Raw genomic sequence first — 19834 nt, 5'->3', positions numbered from 1 at the left:
AGAAAAATGTGGTTGTTTAATGGTGTTAGAGGCAGCATCACAAGATATAAGTTGTTCCAAGTAAAGTTGCATTTTGCAATTGACTGATGGTGATTTTGTAAATGCTGATGGTATTCAAATAGTGCTCCAGATGTTTTGAGATTCTACCCAAGGCATCTATTATCATCAGCATTATCTTTGCTTTCTTTTTCACAGTCATGATATTTGTTAGTCTTTGTATTTTGTGATTTTTCTCCAGTTGTTTCTCTTCTCTTCTGCTGTCTATTATTGTTATTAGAAGTAATGTCCCACCTTGTTTATATTCGCTTAACTCAAGTCTAGAGAAGTAGCCAGCAAGAATAGGGAAAAGACTTATGACACTTATTTTGCCCATTGTGGGATAAAATTCCTGTAAAGATTAGAAAATAGTTTCCTTTTTAAAAAAAACAAAAATACAACTTTGCAACTATAAGGCTTTCCAAATATGCACTTTTCCACTAGACAGAACACTGTTGGGACACAATTTATATGCAGCCATTGGCCAAGATAGAGCCATTTCCATGGAAGAAGAAGGCGACAAACAAAAAATAATCCTCCCTGTTACCTCATTTACTGTTATGTCGGGTAGATCGGTTCAGATTGAGAGGCGAAACTCGGGAGTGAACATTCAGCTCTTTATTGTGAAGGTAGGAATGGAGCAGTATAGGCTTGCGAGCCACTTGGCTTTATACAGCCGGCCGGCGGCTTGGCGGCCAATGGCAGCGCTTTGAATCTCCTGCAATCGGCTCGGCCAATCGCAGTAGATTCTTAGCACTCCAATCACAGGAGTTCAGTCAGCCAATCACGTTGCGGTCCGAGTGGACCAATCGGAATGCGAGTCTTCAAGAATGTTAATACAGAACACCCCTCCCCTCATGGTTTCGTCCGACGCAGCGTGGTGACGTAGTCGCGCAGGTAGGCGGGGCTCCGTACCTGCATGGTTGACCTGCGCGGCTCAGTCTGTGTGTGATCGTCAACCGGTTCGGACGGGCTCCGCGTCGCTCTCAATCCTTCTGATGGAACCGCCTGGAAGGGTGAGCTGGGCCTGTCGCTGCAGCTCCCACCCGGACTACCAGGGCGGTCGAGCTGCAGTTCCTGTTGCTCCCGCCTGGTCTTTCTGGGCTGGTTGAGCTGGCTTGGCTGTACCTTCCAGGTGAAGCTCTCGTCTGCGACAGCTCGAGGTCTGCTGGTGAGTATGGTTGGTTTATTTGGACGTTGCTATCTTTTGGTGGGGGGTGTTCAGCTTGCGTTTGGGGGTGTACCACTGGCGTTTCCGGCCTTTTGTTGTTTCCCTGCTTGGTTGTTGTGGCTCCCCCTCCCTCTCTGCTTTCTGTGGTTGTTGTTGTCGAGGCGTCAGGGGTGTTGGCGGCTAGCCTAGACCCGTAGCTGGTCGATGTGCCGCTTCCAGCTTCTTCCATCCGTGGTTTGGAGTCTGTATGACCGGGGGCCGGTTACCTGTGTTATTTGCACGGGTACCCAGAGTGGGTCTCCCGTGAAGTTCTTTGCGTAGACTGTGTCCCCGATGTTGAATGCCCGGTGCCGGCTGGAGGAATCTGGGGGTTTCTCCGGGTTGTAGGTGGGGTGTAGCCAGTCCAGCAGGGACCTCAATTTCCTGCCCATCAGTAGTTCCGCTGGGCTTTTGTTTGTGATCGTGCTGGGCATAATATGCTGTATGAGTAGCATGCTGTTTATCTTTTCTTGAATGTCGCCAGTTTCAATTTTCTGGATGTTTTTCTTTGTGTATTGCACCATCTGTTCCGCCCGTCCATTCGCCGCCGGGTGAGCCGTCGAGGTTAGGGCGTGTCTGATGCCCCGCTCGGCCAGGTATCTTTCAAATGCCAGTGCCATGAACTGCGGGCCATTATCCGACACTAAGACATCTGGCAACCCATGTGTCGCAAAGAGTCTGTTAAGCTTATCGATGACCGCTTCTGTTGTTGTTGTCCTCATGGTGCTTACCTCCAGCCAGTTGGAGTAGGTGTCCACGGTGATGAGTTATGTATGCCTCTTGGTCGGCCCGGCGAAGTCTATGTGTATTCGCGACCACGGTCCTCTGGGGGTTTCCCATTCCAGGACTGGAGCGGCAGGGGGTGGTGGATCTCGTCTCTTGGCACCTGTTGCACCCGGCGACCCATGTCTCGATTTGCTTGTCCATCCCTGGCCACCAAGCGTAACTTCTGGCCAGGGCTTTCATCTTGACCACGCCAGGGTGCCCCTCGTGTAGCATTGCCAGTACCCTTTTCTGTAGTGTCTCTGGTATAACTACCTGGTCTCCCCAGAGTATGCACCCTTTTTGTGTGAACAGCCTGGTTTGCCGGTTCCTGAAGGCTTTGAACTGTTCGCTGCCCTCATCTTCCGACCACCCCCACTCTACCCAGCTCAATACCCGCACCAGCCGTTTGTCTTTATTTGTTTCTCGGGCAATGTCTGGCGCGGTTAAGAGCGGGCTGGGTAGAGTCTCTATTTGCAGGGTCGTTGTCATGGGCGCAGGGTCGTCATCTAAGTCTGGTAGGGGTGACCGGCTTAGTGCGTCTGCGTGCAGGATATTCTTGCCGGGTCGGTGTGACAGTTCATATGAGTAAGCGGCAAGGAACTCGGACCACCTTGTCATCCGGGGTGACAGGATGTTTGGGGTGGCCTTGTTCCCTGCCAGTATTCCGAGTAAGGGTTTGTAGTCCGTAATGATTGAAAAGGTCCTACCGTAAAGGTACTCGTGGAACCTTTTCACTCTGGAGACGATGGCGAGGGCTTCTTTGTCCAGCTGGCTGTAATTTCTCTCCGGTCTGGTCAGTGTTCTCGAGAAGAAGGCGATGGGTGCTTCCTTCCCGTTGGGTAGGGTGTGACTGAGGACTGCTCCGATGCCGAAGGGTGACGCGTCGCATGTTACCGTTAGCGGCAGGGTCTCGCTATACTGGATCAGGACCACGTCTGATGTTAGCAGGTTTTTTGTCTGTTGGAATGCAGTCTCCTACTGCTTCCCCCAGGTCCAGGTGGCTGCTTTATCGAGTAGCCGGTGCAGGGGTTCCGCCACAGTCGCCTTCTGGGGTAGGAAAACATTGTAAAAGTTAAGCAGTCCCAAGAACGCCTGTAGTTCCGCCTTGTTTGTCGGTGTGGGGGCTTCCTTGATGGCTCTGAGTTTCTTTCCGGTTGGGTGGATTCCATGCCGGTCTAGGAGGTACCCCAGGAATTCGACCCTCTCGGTGTAGAGTTGGCATTTGTTTTTTTTTACTTTAAGGCTGGCGTCTTTGAATTTTTTCAGCACCGCCCTTAAACGGGTTTCCAATTGTTCCTTGTTGGCGGCTGCGACCAGCACATCATCAAAGTAGGGGACCACTCCTTTTATTCCCTGGAGCAGTCTCTCCATGAGGCTTTGGAAGACTCCTGGGGCGATGCTGACTCCGAATTGGATTCGGTTGCATCGGAAGGCCCCCCGGTGTGTGACAATCGTTTGCGCTTCGGCTGTCTCGGCATCGACCGGCAGTTGCTGGTAGGCTTGCGCCAGGTCGAGTTTTGCGAAGACCCGGCCTCCCCCCAGTGAGTGCAGAAGGTGCTGTACTACTGGGACGGGGTAGGCGCTTTGCTGTAGCGCGTGGTTGAGGGTGGCCTTATAGTCACCGCAGATTCTTATGGAGCCATCGGGTTTGATGGGGGTGACTATGGGCGTTTCCCAGTGGGCATGGTCAATTGGCTCTAAAACCCCTTGTGTGACGAGCTTGTCTAGTTGTTCGTCGATTTTCAGTTTGAGCACGAATGGCACTCGCCGTGGTTTGAGGCGGATCGGGGCGATGTTAGGGTTAAGGTTGAAGGAGATAGGGGCCCCTCGGTACTTGCCTAGAAAGTCATCGAAGACCTCCTGGAAGTCCCTCACGAGTGTCGCTTCCCAGTCAGCCTCATCTGTGTGGTGGATGCCCATCACTTCTATTCCCAGCGGGGAGAACCATTGCAGGCCGAGCAAGCTGGGGCGGTCCTTGTCTACGACTGTGAGTGGCAATACCTCGGTGTGGTTTTTGAAGGTGACTTTAAAGTGTCCGATGCCGGCCACAGGGATGCGGTTTCCCTGGTAGTCCTTCAGGATTAGTTTTGGGTCGTCTAGCTCGTGGCGGCGGATGGTTGGCACTAGGCGCTTGATTGTGCGCCAAGAGATCATGGAGAAGTAGGACCCAGAGTCCACTTCCATCTCGCAGGGCTGGTCTTCGATGCTCACCTCCACGTGTACTTTTCGGGCGTCCATGGTCGATGAGTGGCTGATGACAACCATCTGGTGGGTTTCTTCACGCCGCTGTGCTTCGCTGAGTCGTCTGTTGCGGCCGTCGTGGCTCCATCGGCTCTCGGTTTGGCGGTCTCAGTTTCTGGGGGGGGGTGCCATCTCGTCGTCAGGGGCTGCTGCCTCGTCGTTGTGGGCTGTAGTTTTTCTTGTTCCGGCAACCTTGGCGATGTGCCCCCGCTTCTCGCAATGCCAGCAGATGGTGTCGAGGAAACGGCATTCGGAGCGGGGGTGGTCGCCGCCGCAGCCGGCGCAGTGGAATCCCGACTTACGTCCCCTCCAGTCCTGCCGGTTGCGCTCAGCCTGTAGCTGGTGAATCTCCTCTTCCTCGTCATCGGTGTCGGATTGGGGGTCGATGTCGCCGTGATGTGTGGTTGTTTCTCGGCGGCTGGCTTCTCCGGGCCTCGCTGGTGCTGGGGTCGCTTTGTTGCTTGGTGGTCGTTCAGTTGTGTTCGCCTGCCGCATCCGGGCTGCCGATTGGCGGGTGGCCTCGGCTGCAGTTGCCTTGGCGAGGGCGTCGGCGAGGGAGATGTCGCCCTTGGCCATCAGCCGGCTCTGCAGTATGGGGTTTCTGAGTCCGATGATGACTCAGTCACGTAACACCTCTTCCAGGTCGGCAAACCCGCATAGACCCCCTAGGTTCCTTAGCTGGGCCACAAAATCGCCTATGGTTTCGCTCTCGCGCTGATCTCGCTGGTAGAAGTCGTGCCTACGGATGAGTATGGGCACGGCAGGGGCATAATGGAGGCGCAAGATGGGCTCGAGGTCAGCCCAGTCCATTTCCTTTACATCATCAGGCTTTGCCAACGCCTTGGCCCTCTTGAATACCACAGTGGGGGCCACAGTGCATCAGGAACACGGCTCGTTTTCTCTGCCCATTGGCATCCTTGAGATTGCTGCATTCCAGGAACATCTGGAAGCGATCGGTGTACGATTCCCAGTCCTCGGTGGCTGGGTCGAATGGAACGGGTGGCGGGGTGCTGCTGGCCATTTTGTGGGTCGTTGCGCGCTGTTTGCCACGTGCTGGTTGGTTCCTTGCCTCACAATCCCACCTTCGTCGCCAGTGTTATGTCGGGTAGATCGGTTCTCATTGAGAGGCGAGACTCGGGAGTGAACATTCAGCTCTTTATTGTGAGGATAGGAATGGAGCGGTATAGGCTTGCGAGCTGCTTGGCTTTATACAGCCGGCCTGTGGCTCAGCGGCCAATGGCAGCGCTTTGAATCTCCCGCGATCGGCTCGGCCAATCGCAGTAGATTCTTAGCGCTCCAATCACAGGAGTTCAGTCAGCCAATCACGTTGCAGTCTGAGTGGACCAATCGGAATGCGAGTCATCAAGAATGTTAATACAGGACATTTACAGTGTCATTTAAGTACCACCCTTAAGTACTGGAGAGAGTTCTCACAAAAATGTATGGGAAATTTGGTTTATATTTATTTAAAGGAAGCTTTCTGAATGTGATTCTTTCAGGTTTCTTTGAGTTCTAGGGTCCCATAGCTTTATTTCCACATAGGTCAGGAAGCTGACAGCTGGTTGTCTATTATCTGCTTGAAAAATCCAATGAAGGAAAATCTAATGCCTCACTAGGTAATTGGTTTCATTGTCAATGGATTGGCAATTTTATTTAATATTTTAAATATGCTCAATGCTATGGTTGGGCAATATGGCTTTGTGTATATTTTTTTTCTTATTTGTTGTCCTTCTCATCTAAAAGAAAATCAACTGCCATTTGTATAATATTGATGAAGAGGATACCAAGGAGAACAGAAGAAAAAATCTACTGCTCTATTCTTCAGGAGGTCTTGCTCCCAGCATACAGATCTTCAATAGCACCTACTCAAAAGTCTTCTTCTTCAAAACGACTCAGGTAAATAAAATGACTGGGGAAGGTAAATTGTTCAGTGGGAGATAATAGAATGGGCAAGGTTAGATTCCTTTCCTGATATATTCAGTTAGATTCAAGTGGCAAATGATTGAAAGATGTGGAGACAGGGACTGCCGGTAGTATGAGGCAAGAATAGATTAAATGTTAAAATAGTCAGATGTGGTGCACAGCAGCAACTTGTCCTTCTATTATATTGCACAGAAACCAGCAATCTTTTCAGATGATGGGCACTATTGTCTGATTTTACATCTTACAACAGGTGCTACAAAAATTTACAACATTTCTAAAATGTTTTTTTCTAAAACTTTTTTTCAATGAATTTGCAGTTGTCGTGCAAAAATAGTGATTTTACAAGACTTAAGTCCTTTTTAAACCACTAACGTTATATAAGTTTTGGCAGTCTCATGGAATTTCCACCATTTTTTAAAACAAGTTATCTTTTTAATTTAATTTTGGCTTCCTTTAAGGGGATCACGTGTGCCATGATTCCTGCAAAAATGGGACTACCAGATATCACAGTGGTTAGAAGATTTGAATAAAACTGATCTTTGTAAAGGAAAAAGTTGAGATTATAACATTGCTCAGGCTGAAAGTAGAGTACATTGTAGTTGAACGGAGAAGGCATATTGTGACCTCTGTACCTGATAATATTAAATTTCAAGCAAATACACATGCAACATATATGTGTCTGTGTCTTTGTACATGTTACATTCATGGAGATTGATACTACTTCCAGGATCAGATCTCAGTCATCAATTACTGTGAACTACAGCAAGCTTATGGTTACCTATTATAACCAAGTCTTTCTTGGGAGAAAAGACTGCTGAATTGGGCAGAACTGTAGTTTGCTTTGGTATAATTTGCACTAATTTGAATTAAAATATTTACTTTATTTATGTATTAAAGATTAAAACTGCCCATTTCCCCTATAAGGTGACTTAAATTAAATGTTCATTTTTGAAATGACAGAATGTTATTTTAGTTTGATATTTCTATAATACATACTCATTTGTTTTCTTGGCCATAAGTGGATTGTCACTGTTTTCCAGGGGTGGAATCAGACAGGGTTAACTACCGGTTCAGTGATTTACAATGTGTTTCCTGCCTATGTGCAGAGAAGCAGCCTTTCAAAAAGCACTTTTTTCCTGCTTTTTAAACTGACACGGCAGCTGAAGTTGAAAAAGCAGGAAATAAAGGTCAGGTAAGAACCCGGGTGAGTGGGCGGGCAAAAACATCAGCAGACATAGAACCAGTTCTATGTCTGCTGCTCTTCAGACCTACCGGTTCTACAGAGGTAGACAGAACCAGTAGAAACCCACGCCTGCTGTTTTCTTCCAGTATGTTTACTAAATCTACACCTAGTTTATATTTAGTATATAACTTTGGCGGTTCTTTGTAGTCTTCGATCTGAATACTAATCATTGACCTTATGTAGTTCTTGCAAGATATAAATATAAATAAAAAATTTGCATTTTTCTGTTTCTAATTTTTCCCAAGGAGCTCATAACCTATTCAAGAGCAGTTTATCCCCACCTAAGCATCAAGCAATAAATTTGATTAAAAGATTGGTTCATGTATAAATGACTATAGCTGTTTAAAAATCTGAAAGTCTTTTTCTGACATAATTTCTAAAGGGAGAAGAAGACGAAGAAGTGGATTCATGGTCTATTGATATCCCTAGAGAAAAGATTACATATAATACCGGTGAGAGATTGTTATAATAGCCTGTTTCTTCTAATGGGATTATTGCTGCTTTCTTAGTTTAATTTGGACCAGTGCTCCCGTAGTGTGATCTTTTCCATTTATTTTATTATGTCATATTAACCATAAACAATATAAAATGATAAATATAAATGTAAATGCTAATATAAATAAGAAAATGACTTGAACCTCCAAATATGAAAACATACTCATCACTGAAAAATCCACTGAATAAGTCCATTGAAAATGCCTGGGTGTATCATATACTAAAGAAAGACGTTAATATTGCACTTAGATGTTCATAGGAATTATACTGATTTTCTGTTTCCTGTTTGACTAGATATTGCTCCAATAGAGGAATGGTTTGTAAAATTCAATATGCATCATGGGCTAGGTATGTTTACCACTAAAGGAACATTATTGGATATAATGCGAGGTAAGTTATAGCTACATTCCAGGAAAATTACTTGTAGTAGCTACATTAAGTTCAAAGCTTTCTGAAAGTGTTCAGATATTAAATGGTGGTCATCTGAATGGCTAAGACACTATGTTCATAAGGAAAGATTTGTTTGCTGGCAGCTGAGATAGATTTTCAAGTTACTTTAATTCCTGGAATTTAGGACAAATAAATCCAAAATCAAATATGAAGGACAGATAGCATTGCTTTGTTTTTTTTTAATGGCATTATTCTCCAGGAAGTATTGGAATTTAGATACTAGATACATAGTATTTAGTATTTGGCTCATAATAATGGGGCTGTAAATATATTTTCATTCCTTTTAACAATGAAAATCTGTATTTTCATTCTCTATCTGTATTTTATAGTAAAGTTACAAAACTGTGCAGAATACACATTTTTTACATATTAACCTCACTGTCTCATATTTTACAGAGCCAATTCTTCAGTGGCTTTTTAGACTTGGTATTTACGTAGATATTACGAAATCTATATCTGAGATAACAGATTTGAAAATAACAAAGAGTCCTTGTGCAAGTGATGTAGCAATAATTGGTGTGATTTATAAAAATCACGATAAAGGTAAGTGCAGCATCTTGGAACTAAGTCTTGATAAGTGTTACATAGCTATAACCACCAACAATGATAGATTTGCCAAAATAGATTTGCCATCTATTTGATGATAGATGACAATAAGGTCATCTAATATATGTGTACTCAGAACTAAATGCCACTACATGTTCCCATTCATACAGATAGTTCTCGACTTATGACCACAATTTAGGTTACTAAGCGAGACAGTTGTTAAGTGAATTTTGCCCCATTTTACAACCTTTCTTGCCACGGTTATTAATTGAATCACTGCAATTGTTAAGTTAGTCACACGTTTGTACAGTGTTACTGTACAACTTCCCCATTGATTTTGCTTGTCAGAAGGTCTCCAAAGAAGACTGCATGACCCCAGGGTACTGCAACCATCATAAATGCGAGTCAATTACCAGGCGTCTGAATTTTGATCACGTGACCATGCTGCAATGGTCGTAAGTGTGAAAAATGGCCACTTTTTTTAGTTCTGTTGTAACTTTGAACAGTCATTAAATGAACTGTTGTCAGTCGAGAACTATCTGTGCTTATTTAGGAATAAGACACAGTGAACTCAGTGGGTTTAATTTTTGAATAAATATGTGAACTCATAACAGTCTCTTTTAAGCCTGTAAAGGATTGCACAGTTAGGGTGTGCTTAAGATTACAAGCTATTTTATTGAGGCCAGAAATCTATAAACACAAGAATTAAATTAATTTATTTCAAGTACACACATACCCAGAGACAAGCAAAAGTGTAAGAAATTTGGCACCTTCCAGATTAGTCTGTAAAGATTTTCAGTCACCCAGATCAGAGTTGTCCCAAAGGTACTTTCTAACAAGAGGCAACTGGACTTTTTTTCTAACAAGAGGCAACTGGACTTTTTTCTTTGAAGACATTTTGCTTCTCATCCAAGAAGCTTCTTCAGCTCTGACAGGACAGTAGGGAATGGAAGGATTTATATTCCTTGCAGACAGCTTGTCATTTGCATCCTTTTGGAGGGTCATTGAAGCACTTGGAGGTTTATCTGTGAGTAGTGCTCCTGTAGTCTGCAATTTTTCTGGAAATCCATTCATCCTCTCACACCATTCAAAGGGTATTCACCAGAGGTGGCATTCAGCAGGTTCTGACCAGTTCTGGAGAACTGTAACCCACAATTGATACAGTAGAGTTCTAATTAAACTTGTGGAGACTGCTGTTCTTGAAAAGATGGAAAGCAAAAAAGATAGAACTGAAAAATGTCCCTCAGGGCAGAGGTGGTATTCAGCAGGTTCTGACCAGTTCTGTAGAACCGGTAGTGGAAATTTTGAGTAGTTTGGAGAACCGGGAAATACCACCTCTGACTGGAGATTTTATAGTATCCTCCCCCTGCCAGGCCTACCAAGCCACCCCACAGAACCAGTAATAAAAAAAATTGAATCCCAACACTGGTATTCATGCACCTTTGGGATAACCATGACCTGGATGACTGAGAATCTCTATGACTTTTAGCTATACAATTTGGAATCAGCTTCTTGAATGAGAAGCAAAACATCTTCAAAGAAAAAAACCAGTCCAGATGCCTCCTGAAAAAGCACCTTTGGGACTTCCAGATTAGTTTCAAATTGGTACTTCATGACCACATTTTCATTTTCATTTTTTCTAACTGAAGCTGAGCAAGGAAAGAATCCTGCTGAGCAGGATTCTGTGTTGGTAGTTGCATGTGTTCTTTCTTTTTCACAAGGACATCCATTTTGGGGAGGAAGTAACCACCCACTGAGAGAAGGAGAGAAGATCCCAGTGCATCAGGCTTCTGGGTTGCCAGTCACTTGCTTTCCTACCTTTCTAGTTAGCTATAATCTCCAAGAGGCTATTGGTCAGGGGTGGGATTCTACCGGTTCTGTCTACTTCTGTAGAACCGGTTGCTCTGAAGAGCAGCAAGCAGAGTGCATACATAGAACTGGTTCTATGTTTGCTGCTGTTTTGGTCTGCCCACCTGCCCGGGCTCTTACCTGACCTTTATTTCCTGCATTTTCAACCACAGCTGCTTTGTGAGACACAGCTGTGGTTGAAAAAGGAGGAAAAAGGGGCTTTTCCAATCACTGCGCACTTGCATGCAGCACTGCTCAGCTATCCAGGCATCTCAGCGGGTTGTAAATTGCACGCACGTGACTTGTGTGACTCATGCGCGCAATGCAGAGCGACAGAACCGGTAGTTATACCAGTCGGATCCCATCCCTGCTATTGGTTATAACAGTAATTTCAAGGAATGCTAAAATGGTGAACCTTGTGACTAGTTCTAAAACAATTTGTATAACTTTCTTCTGCTGGTTGTCTCAAAGGTGCTTCCCCCACCCACCCCAAAACTGGACTATGTTATTTCCTTGATGAAGAAGACGTTCCATTTTTCATCGAAGAAGCTTCTTCAGTTCTAGCTGGCTGTGGGTGGGGGGGAAATGAAAGGATGAATTTTGAAGACTGGTCAGAAGTAATCCTTCCATTTCCTTACCACTACCATCATCACCACTATCTAGCCAGAACTGATGAAGCTTCTTGGGTGAGAAGCAAAACCTTTTCTTTTTCCTCAAGGAAAAAACAGTTTTGCCTTTTGACGAAAAAAAGCACCTTTGAGATAACCATGATCTGGATGACTAAGAAACTCCATAGAAATACAGTAGTTCTTCTGTTGGGAAATTTGTTGACTGAGGACACTTCCACATGGCCTTTGAGTTGATCTCTTTCTGGCTTAGCTGAATTGAATTCAGAATCTTGCACATAAACTCCATGGTAATCTGTTTAGCTACTCACCTCCACCTACCATGTTTTGTTAAGTTTTCAGTCAGAACAAGAAATTCAGTTGAGCTCTTATATTCTGAAAACTCCTGAAGATGCAGAAGGGCTTCCATCTAGAGACGAGCTATGATTATAATAAATGTTGCTCCTTTTGCAGTGTTATGTCTCCACCTATCCTGTAAAATCAAATATGAAATAAATGTCTTATTTCTCTTCATCCACAGGAATCCAAATCTGTTTCACCTCTGAAAATTCTAGATCACTAATAGAAATGGGAAGCATATAATACTGTACTATGTATTAATTTCCAGATTTATATGTAATTCTATTTTCATGTCTGTATGATTCATAGGAATAGTTTTAGGAATCACCTATGATGGATTTATGAATCGAGACGTAATTTGGAATAATTTAACACAAAACATTTGTGTTCTCATGGATTACGGTAATTTTTTCCTTTCAATTAATATTCATCTTTTTTCATTTGTAGATTTCTATATAGCTCTTAAATTTTATGACAGCATAAGACTCGTGTAGCCCTAAAACCTTTAACTGTAGGCTTCAGAATTCTCTCCCCAATTTGTACCAATTATCATTTTTGATAAGTCCGAAGGGAGAAAATATTAAATAATGTGACTGGATAGTAAGCATCCTAACTATAGCTTAATGAAGATAAAAAGTAGGCTCAAAATACAGAAGGATCTTGACAGATTTGAGCATTGGGCCCTATCTAACAAAATGAAATTTAATGTAGAGAAAAGTAAGGTTTTACACTTAGGCAGAAAAACCAAATACACAGGTATAGAATAGGTGGTTCCGAGTTCAACAGTAGTAACTACAAGAGGGTTCTTGGAGTCCTAGTGAACAATCACTTGAATATGAACCAGCAGTGTGCTGCAGCTGCCAGAAAGCCAACACAGTCCTTGGCTGCATTAATAGAGGGATAGAATCAAGATTAGATAAACTGTTATCACTTTATAATGCCTTGGTAAGACCACGCTTGCATCCAGTTCTGGCAGTCATGATATAAAAAAGATGTTGAAACTCTAGAAAGACTACAGAAAAGAGCAACAAATATTATTCAAGGACTGGAGGCTAAAACATATGAAGAATGATTGCAGGAATTGGGTGTGTCTAATTTAATGAAAAGAAGGACTAGGGGTGACATGATAGCAGTGTTTTAATATCTACAGGGCTGCCACAAAGAAGCAACCTATTCATCCAATGCTTCTTGTCCTAAAGGCAACACAAGAAGCAAGGGGTGGAAATTAATCAAAGAGAAAACCAACCTAGAACTAAGGACAAATTTCCTAACAGAACAATTAATCACTGGAACAACTTGTGTTGAGATAATTCCCTGTTAGGAGAATGAGCGCATGTATTGAGAGAAGTATTGAATAATACACACACAGCACACAGATACACTGTACAGTAAATGTAGGTTTTTTACTTTCAAGAAAGGTTTAAGCAAAGTTCAAAATAGGCAGTCCAAAGTCATTCACAGGTAAGATCAGTCAGTTTTCAGTCTAGGGATAATCCAATTACAAAGTCCAGTATCATAAACAGTTCAGTATCAGACTTACATCAAATCCAAGAATAGCAGTCAATAGAAGGAACGGCAATACTCTCCAACAGAAGGAAATAGAGAGGCTCACTGAGACATCTTCTGAGACTAAGACTAAGACAACCCAGGTTTCTGGCTCCATCTTATGGCCATTTGAGAAATCACACCCAATTACAGTTTTTGCATTTTCTTAAAGAGACAGTATTAATACTGGCTTATATATTTCCAACCCAAATAACTGTTAGGTGACTTATATTCCTAACAACTTGCCTCTAGATGTTGTGGATGCACCAACACTGGAGGTTTTAAAGAAGAGATTGGACAACGATTTGCCTGAAATGGTGCAGGGTTTCCTGCTTGAGCAGGGTTTCCTGCTTGAGCAAGACTAGAAGACCTCAAAGGTCCCTTCCAACTCTGTTATTGCATTATTAAATTCAGTTTTTTGTTTCCTGGTCCAATCTGATGCTTTTTGGAAAAAGGGCCTGAAAATGCTGTATGCTCCATTCTTTAAAGCCTATTAGAATTCTGTAGGGTAATTTTATGCTTTGGAGAGAAGATCAGGATGTGTCATGTCAACTCTTCACTGACTCAGAATAATCACTGTTCTTTTAATCCTAAAAGATAATGGCTAGTGCTCTTTCATTCTCAAGTCAAATAAGCAGTTGGAGTTCAGGGGTTTCAACCAACTGGCTTTTCCCACAAATTATCCTGCTGATGTTTCAGTCACAGTTTATTTAATTGCCAGATCTAAGCTGGAGTGAGTCGATGTCCTGTATATGCCCAAGTCCTTCCCTCTATTTTGTACCATCCTCCTATCAAAGCTATTTTCATTGTTTTATTTTTACAGAAATGTACCCAATTTGCAGTTTCCAGATTAAATACATGAGTTCAAATACATTCTGCATTTCTTCCAAAATTTCAAACCAGATCATAAATTATTAATACTGTACAAATATCAATATCTTAGAATAAAATTTAATTATAAATGCTTTAATTTAAAAAAAACATATACAAAATTAGGACAAAACAAAGCTAAATTAGACACATGCACGCTGAAAATAGGTTTCCTCTTTCATTGTATGCATTTATTTCTAAAATAACTACCTAATAACCGAAGCTTTCTGATGTTTTACAAACCCTCCCCCCAAATTAATACAATTCAAGTTAAAACAAAATATAACATGCAAATTAGCCAGCAACAGGGTAGTCTTCAAAATTTAAAACAATATGAATTAAAAAACAATTTAAAAGAAAATAGAGGAGAAATAAACAGGTCTTCCCACAGTGACAAAATAATGCTAATATGGGCATCAATCAGGCCAGTCTAGGATGAGCATTCCAACAAGTCTCCCACATTCAGTTCACCTTTCTTCCTTCCAGCTGAGAAAATTACATCACAAATAAAAAGGTAAAGGTAAAGCTTTCCTCTTTCTAATCATGTCTGATTCTAGATGGCGGTGCTCATCTCCATTTCTTAGCCAAGGGAGCCAGCATTGTCCGAAAACATTTCCATGATCGTGTGGCCAACATAACTATAGGCCGTGGTGCATGGAACACTGTTACCTTCCCACTGAAGTGATACCTATTTATCTATTTGCATTTGCATGCTTTCAAATTGCTAGGTGGGCAGGAGCTGGAACAAATAACAGGAGCTCATGCCATCATGCAGTTTTTGGGTCTCAAACCCAGGCTGTCAGCTGACAAGCTTAGCATCTTTAACCACTGAGCCATCACACTCTATCACAAATGAGATCTGTAATATTCATTAGATTAATGACATGTGAGAATCCTGTGGTAGCTATGGAATCCTGTTTTGCTCCAAAACAAGTATCCTTATTCAGATCCTCCAAAACAATCAGTCTAGGCATTCTCAACCCAGGTCCAAAACCAAGTCTTTCAGCCCAGGAAGAGAGACTGATGGATAGCAGATGGGCAGTACAGTAGCAAAATGCTCTGTTATCTGGGAATTATCCTATTATCTGAGAACAGAGCCCTTGCGACTGAGCTCAGCTACCAGGCTAGTTAAGATGCTGAGGAGGGATATGTAGCACATTCTAACAGTGGTGAATTCTTCCTTTTGAGAGTGAGTTATTTCTCTGTCTCTAAGAATGATTGGTTCACCCCTTTCTCAGGAAGGAATTGCTAAATCCCACCATACTGGACAATTTTTGATCTCCTTTCTTCATGGAAGATTGTGGAGAAGGTGCTTGTGACAAGCTTCAGTGGGCTCTGGATGCAACAATTATCTGGACCCCTTTCAGATAGGTTTTAGGCCTGAGGATGAGACAGAAAGAGCACTGGTCATTCTTTTGAATGATCTCAAAAGCAGGATTTGGATACATTTACATGTATCCAATGCTTACATGTTGAAACTGATGATACCTCACTCCATGGCAGCAGATGTTCACCAGTATGCTGACGATATTCAATGACATATCTCTGCCATTAGAACATTAAGCACGTCCCAGTGCCTGGAGGCTATGGGGCTCTGGGTGGAGAAAAACAGGCTTCAACAAAACCATGATTTTGAATTCAAGGACCATTTTACCTCTTTGCTACTGGATGAGTGGCACTGCCCCAAACAGACTTATGACGAAATCTTCTGGATTCATGATCCTGCTTGAAAAGCAGGCAGCAGCTGTGGCTGGGAGGCCTCTGTGCAATTTTGTCTTGTTTGTCAGGTGTGTTTGTTCATGATTAAGGAGCAGATGCAGAATAAGTTGGTGTGGGCAATTATGTGTGCCCATAGAATGATATGTGTTATGCCTCTGTTCTACAAGCTGCATTGGTTGCCAGTTTGCTTATGGGTCCAATTCAAACTGCTGGTTTTGTCCTTTAAAACCCTATATGACATTGAGCCAAATTATTTGAGGGACCATCTCTCCCCAGTTACATCTATTCATCCCATGAGGTCTAGCAAGAGAAAAAATGTTATTGATAATTCATTCAAGTTCTCAGATAGCAACACAATACTTTTTGCATACAAATGTAAACATTTAAACATATTTTGGCAAGCATTCCTTATGCTTTATGTATGTATGTATGTATGTATATATGTATGTGTGTATATATTCATTTACCTACTACCTCAAACCTCAAATTTGGATGTTTGAAAAATGTACATTATTTGCCTTGTTGGTAGAAAATAATGTTGAAAAATATAAAGAAAAATAACCACTCTCCCATGAATCCTTTTCTTTTCTATAGATTGTTCTGGTCTTACACTTGTGGATATCATTCTAATAAATACACGTTTAATAATGCTTACTACATTGGGTTTATTTATCAGTGAAGATCTGCGGTATCCTTCTGTACATAAACTGAAAGTATGTTTTGAATATATCCTTCCCTTATGACATGGTGTAGTAAAGTTAACAAAAAACCTACTGAAAAGAAATGTTCAGAGAAACTTTGAAAAGTAACATTTTAGTCTTTCAGAAATCCATTCAGGGAAACTGAGGAATGCCAGTAAGCCAAATCAAGCTAAAGAACACAGAGTTAGAGGGAAATCTCTCAGTGTACTGAGGAACTGAAAGAGATTATTACACTGTTTGTTATTACAGAAAGATATTCACAAACTGTTTCATAGTTACTGTCTCTGCCTTGTCTATACAAATGAAAACTACTAACAAATCTGATGATGGTATATTATAGTATAATATAGTATATTGAATATTGAATCATCCTGAATCAAGATTATAGCTCAAGATTTGGGCTTGATATAGCCAAATAAACTTTGCTTTCATGCATTTATTTTAAAGATACATAGCCTATATTTCTATTTAAGTCATTGATCTGCCGTAAAGCTATGTCCTCATGACAAGGCAGCTATTATAGAGACTATGATGTTAAACTTCCTGTTCTTTGGTGTCCTTGTTACTGTTCTACTGTTCTGCTGTGAACTCAAGGCAATCAAGCCTTTTCCCTCATGGCACTTTAGATCAAATGCCAGTGTAAATGGAGCTGGTTAAAAAAACCCCACTTGAATTAGATACCAACTTTCTGTAAGAATGTCAGGATTCCAGTACAGCTTCCACTTGAAGTCTTTTAGTAAAACACTTTTACACTTTACTTTGTGGTTTAGGAATAGTTTCTACAGCATCAATGTAAGAATTCCTATGTTGGACTACTATTTGCGGCACTCATTCTAAGCAAGAAGAAAAGATTTACAAAAAATAATAATAATGTCAACAAGTTTAACTGGATAGATCAGCAGTTGTGGTTGTGGGGAAAAAAATAGCCCACAAAGAATCTACAACAATGGGTTCTATATAAACTTTTTAAGACTAGAAACCTAAGAATGATGATGTAACTGCCCCTCCTTTGCAATTCTAGCAGCCAAACTCCTCAAGTAAACTGAGTCCTGTGCCTGAAATATTTGGCAATTAAATGCTAGTACAAACACAGGAGAAATGTATAATATTAGGACACAGCACTGTATCAAGGTGGCCTATTTATTAAGTGAATATATAATATATTTCTGCACTTGCTTTACAAGCTTTAGAAGTTTTAATTTATTCATACATTTCTGCTTTTACATTTTACCTTTTCTTTTTTTCCCAGTTCAACAAACCAGCTTTATGTGGCTTTGAAATGGTGAGAAATTGCTAATATTTTTACTATAGTCATATTTTTGCTGCAGTCAGTTATTTGACATGCTATTTCACAACATAATCACAAACCTTTGAAAGCTTCTGACTGCTCTAAGACTTGTTTTTAACATCTTTATTATAAAAGAAAAAGAAAAGAGAGGAAGGAAGGGTCTTCAAAATGATACATTATAATATATAACCAAATTATGAAATGCAGTATACTTAGTTTTCAGTACATTATTTGATCACAGCCAATTTCTTGGTAAGACAGAACAATATGGGATAGACAGTATCATTGCCTGATGGATTTGTAGTTGGCCAACCAACCACACTCAGCATGTGGTCCTTGATGCAACTACATATCCTTGGAGGGAAATGTGCAGAGGGTTTCCTCAAGGTTGTGTCTTGAAACCAGCACTCTTCAACATCTTCATAAATGTCCTAGATGAGAGGATTGAAGGAGCACTCATCAGATTTGCAGATAACACAAAACTGGGAGGAATTGTTAACTCTTTGGAAGACACTCAAAATTCAGGAGGATTTGAGCATTGGACCCTATCCAGCAAGTTGCAGCTCAGTGGTGAGAAATATAAGGTCATTCACCTAAACAGGAAAAAATCAGATGCAAAGGAACATAATAGGCAGTACTTAGCTTAACACTAGTGCTTATGAGAGGGATGTTAGATCGGTGGATCGGGTCACATAAGAGGCGAGACGCGGAAGTGAACAATCAGCTCTTTTATTGAAGTTCTGAATAAGGACAGTTTTAAGTGTGCGAGCCGCTTGGCTTTATACAGCCGGCCGGCGGCTTGGCGGCCAAGAGCAACGCTTTGAATCTCCCGCGATCGGCTCAGCCAATCGCGGCAGATTCTTAGCGCTCCAATCACAGGCGTTCAGCGAACCAATCGGATTGCGGTCTGGGCGGACCAATCAGAATGCGAGTCTTCAAGAATGTTAATACAGAACACCCCTCCCCTCATGGTTTCGTCCGACACAGTGTCGTGACGCGAGTCGCGCAGGTAGGTGGGGCTTGAACCTGTCTGGTTGACCTGCGTGGCTCAGTCGGTGTGTGGTCGTCAGCCAGTTCGGACGGGCTCCGCGTCGCTCTCAACTTCGTTGATGGAACCGCCTGGAACGGTGAGTCGGGCCTGTCGCTGCAACTCCTGCCCGGACTGTCTGGGTTGGTCGAGTTGCGGTCCCTGTTGCTCCCGCTCGGCCTTTCCGGGCTGGTTGAGCTGGCTTGGCTGTACCTTCCAGGTGAAGATCCCGTCTGCGACAGTTCGAGGTCTGCCGGTGAGTATGGCTGGCTTGTTTGAACGTCTCTGTCTTTTGGTGGGGGGTGTTCGGCTTGTGTTCGGGGGTGTGCCGTTGACGCTTCTGTCCTTCCGTCATTTACCGGCTTGGTTGTTGAGTCTTCCCCTCCCTCTCTGCTTTCCTGGGTTGCTGTTGCCGAGGCATCGGGGGTGTTGGTGGCTAGTCTGGACCGTAGCTGGTCGATGTGCCGCTTCCAGCTCTTCCCGTCTGTCGTTTGGAGTCTGTATGATCGGGGCCTGGTCACCTGTGTTATTTGTGCAGGAACCCAGAGGGGGTCTCCCGTGAAGTTCTTCGCGTAGACTGTGTCCCCGATGTTGAATGCCCGGTACCGGCTGGAGGAGTCCGGGGGTTTCTCTGGGTTGTAGGTGGGGTGTAGGCGGTCCAGTGGGGACCTCAGTTTCCTTCCCATTAGTAACTCCGCTGGGCTCTTGTTCGTGGTCGTGTTCAGAGTGATGTGTTGTATGAAGAGTAGTTTGTTTATCTTCTCCTGGATGTCTCCGGTTTCAATTTTTTGGATGGCTTTTTTTGTGTATTGGACCATCCGTTCCGCCCTACCGTTCGCCGCTGGGTGACCCGTCGAGGTTAAGGCGTGTCTGATGCCCCTTCTGGCTAGGTATTTTTCAAATGCCAGTGCCGTCAACTGTGGCCCATTGTCCGAAACTATGACATCCGGTAACCCGTGCAT

The 19834-nt window shown here is 42.9% G+C and overlaps 1 protein-coding gene across 1 annotated transcript in view; it reads left to right on the top strand.

Moving 5' to 3' along the window:
* Nucleotides 1–19834, top strand: part of CATSPERB (catsper channel auxiliary subunit beta) — an 81833-nt gene that overhangs the window by 1927 nt on the left and 60072 nt on the right. The window contains exons 2-8 of the mRNA XM_087932214.1: nucleotides 5996–6148; nucleotides 7801–7870; nucleotides 8208–8303; nucleotides 8760–8906; nucleotides 12032–12124; nucleotides 16451–16569; nucleotides 17807–17839. Coding sequence (XP_087788340.1) covers nucleotides 5996–6148; nucleotides 7801–7870; nucleotides 8208–8303; nucleotides 8760–8906; nucleotides 12032–12124; nucleotides 16451–16569; nucleotides 17807–17839 — 711 coding nt within the window. The remainder of the gene's footprint in view (nucleotides 1–5995; nucleotides 6149–7800; nucleotides 7871–8207; nucleotides 8304–8759; nucleotides 8907–12031; nucleotides 12125–16450; nucleotides 16570–17806; nucleotides 17840–19834) is intronic.

The sequence above is a fragment of the Pseudonaja textilis genome, chromosome 1, assembly GCF_049901715.1.
Source record: "Pseudonaja textilis isolate UNSWEBS1 chromosome 1, rPseTex1.2, whole genome shotgun sequence".
Taxonomy (NCBI): domain Eukaryota; kingdom Metazoa; phylum Chordata; class Lepidosauria; order Squamata; family Elapidae; genus Pseudonaja; species Pseudonaja textilis.
This window is presented reverse-complemented; position numbering and strand designations above follow the sequence as displayed.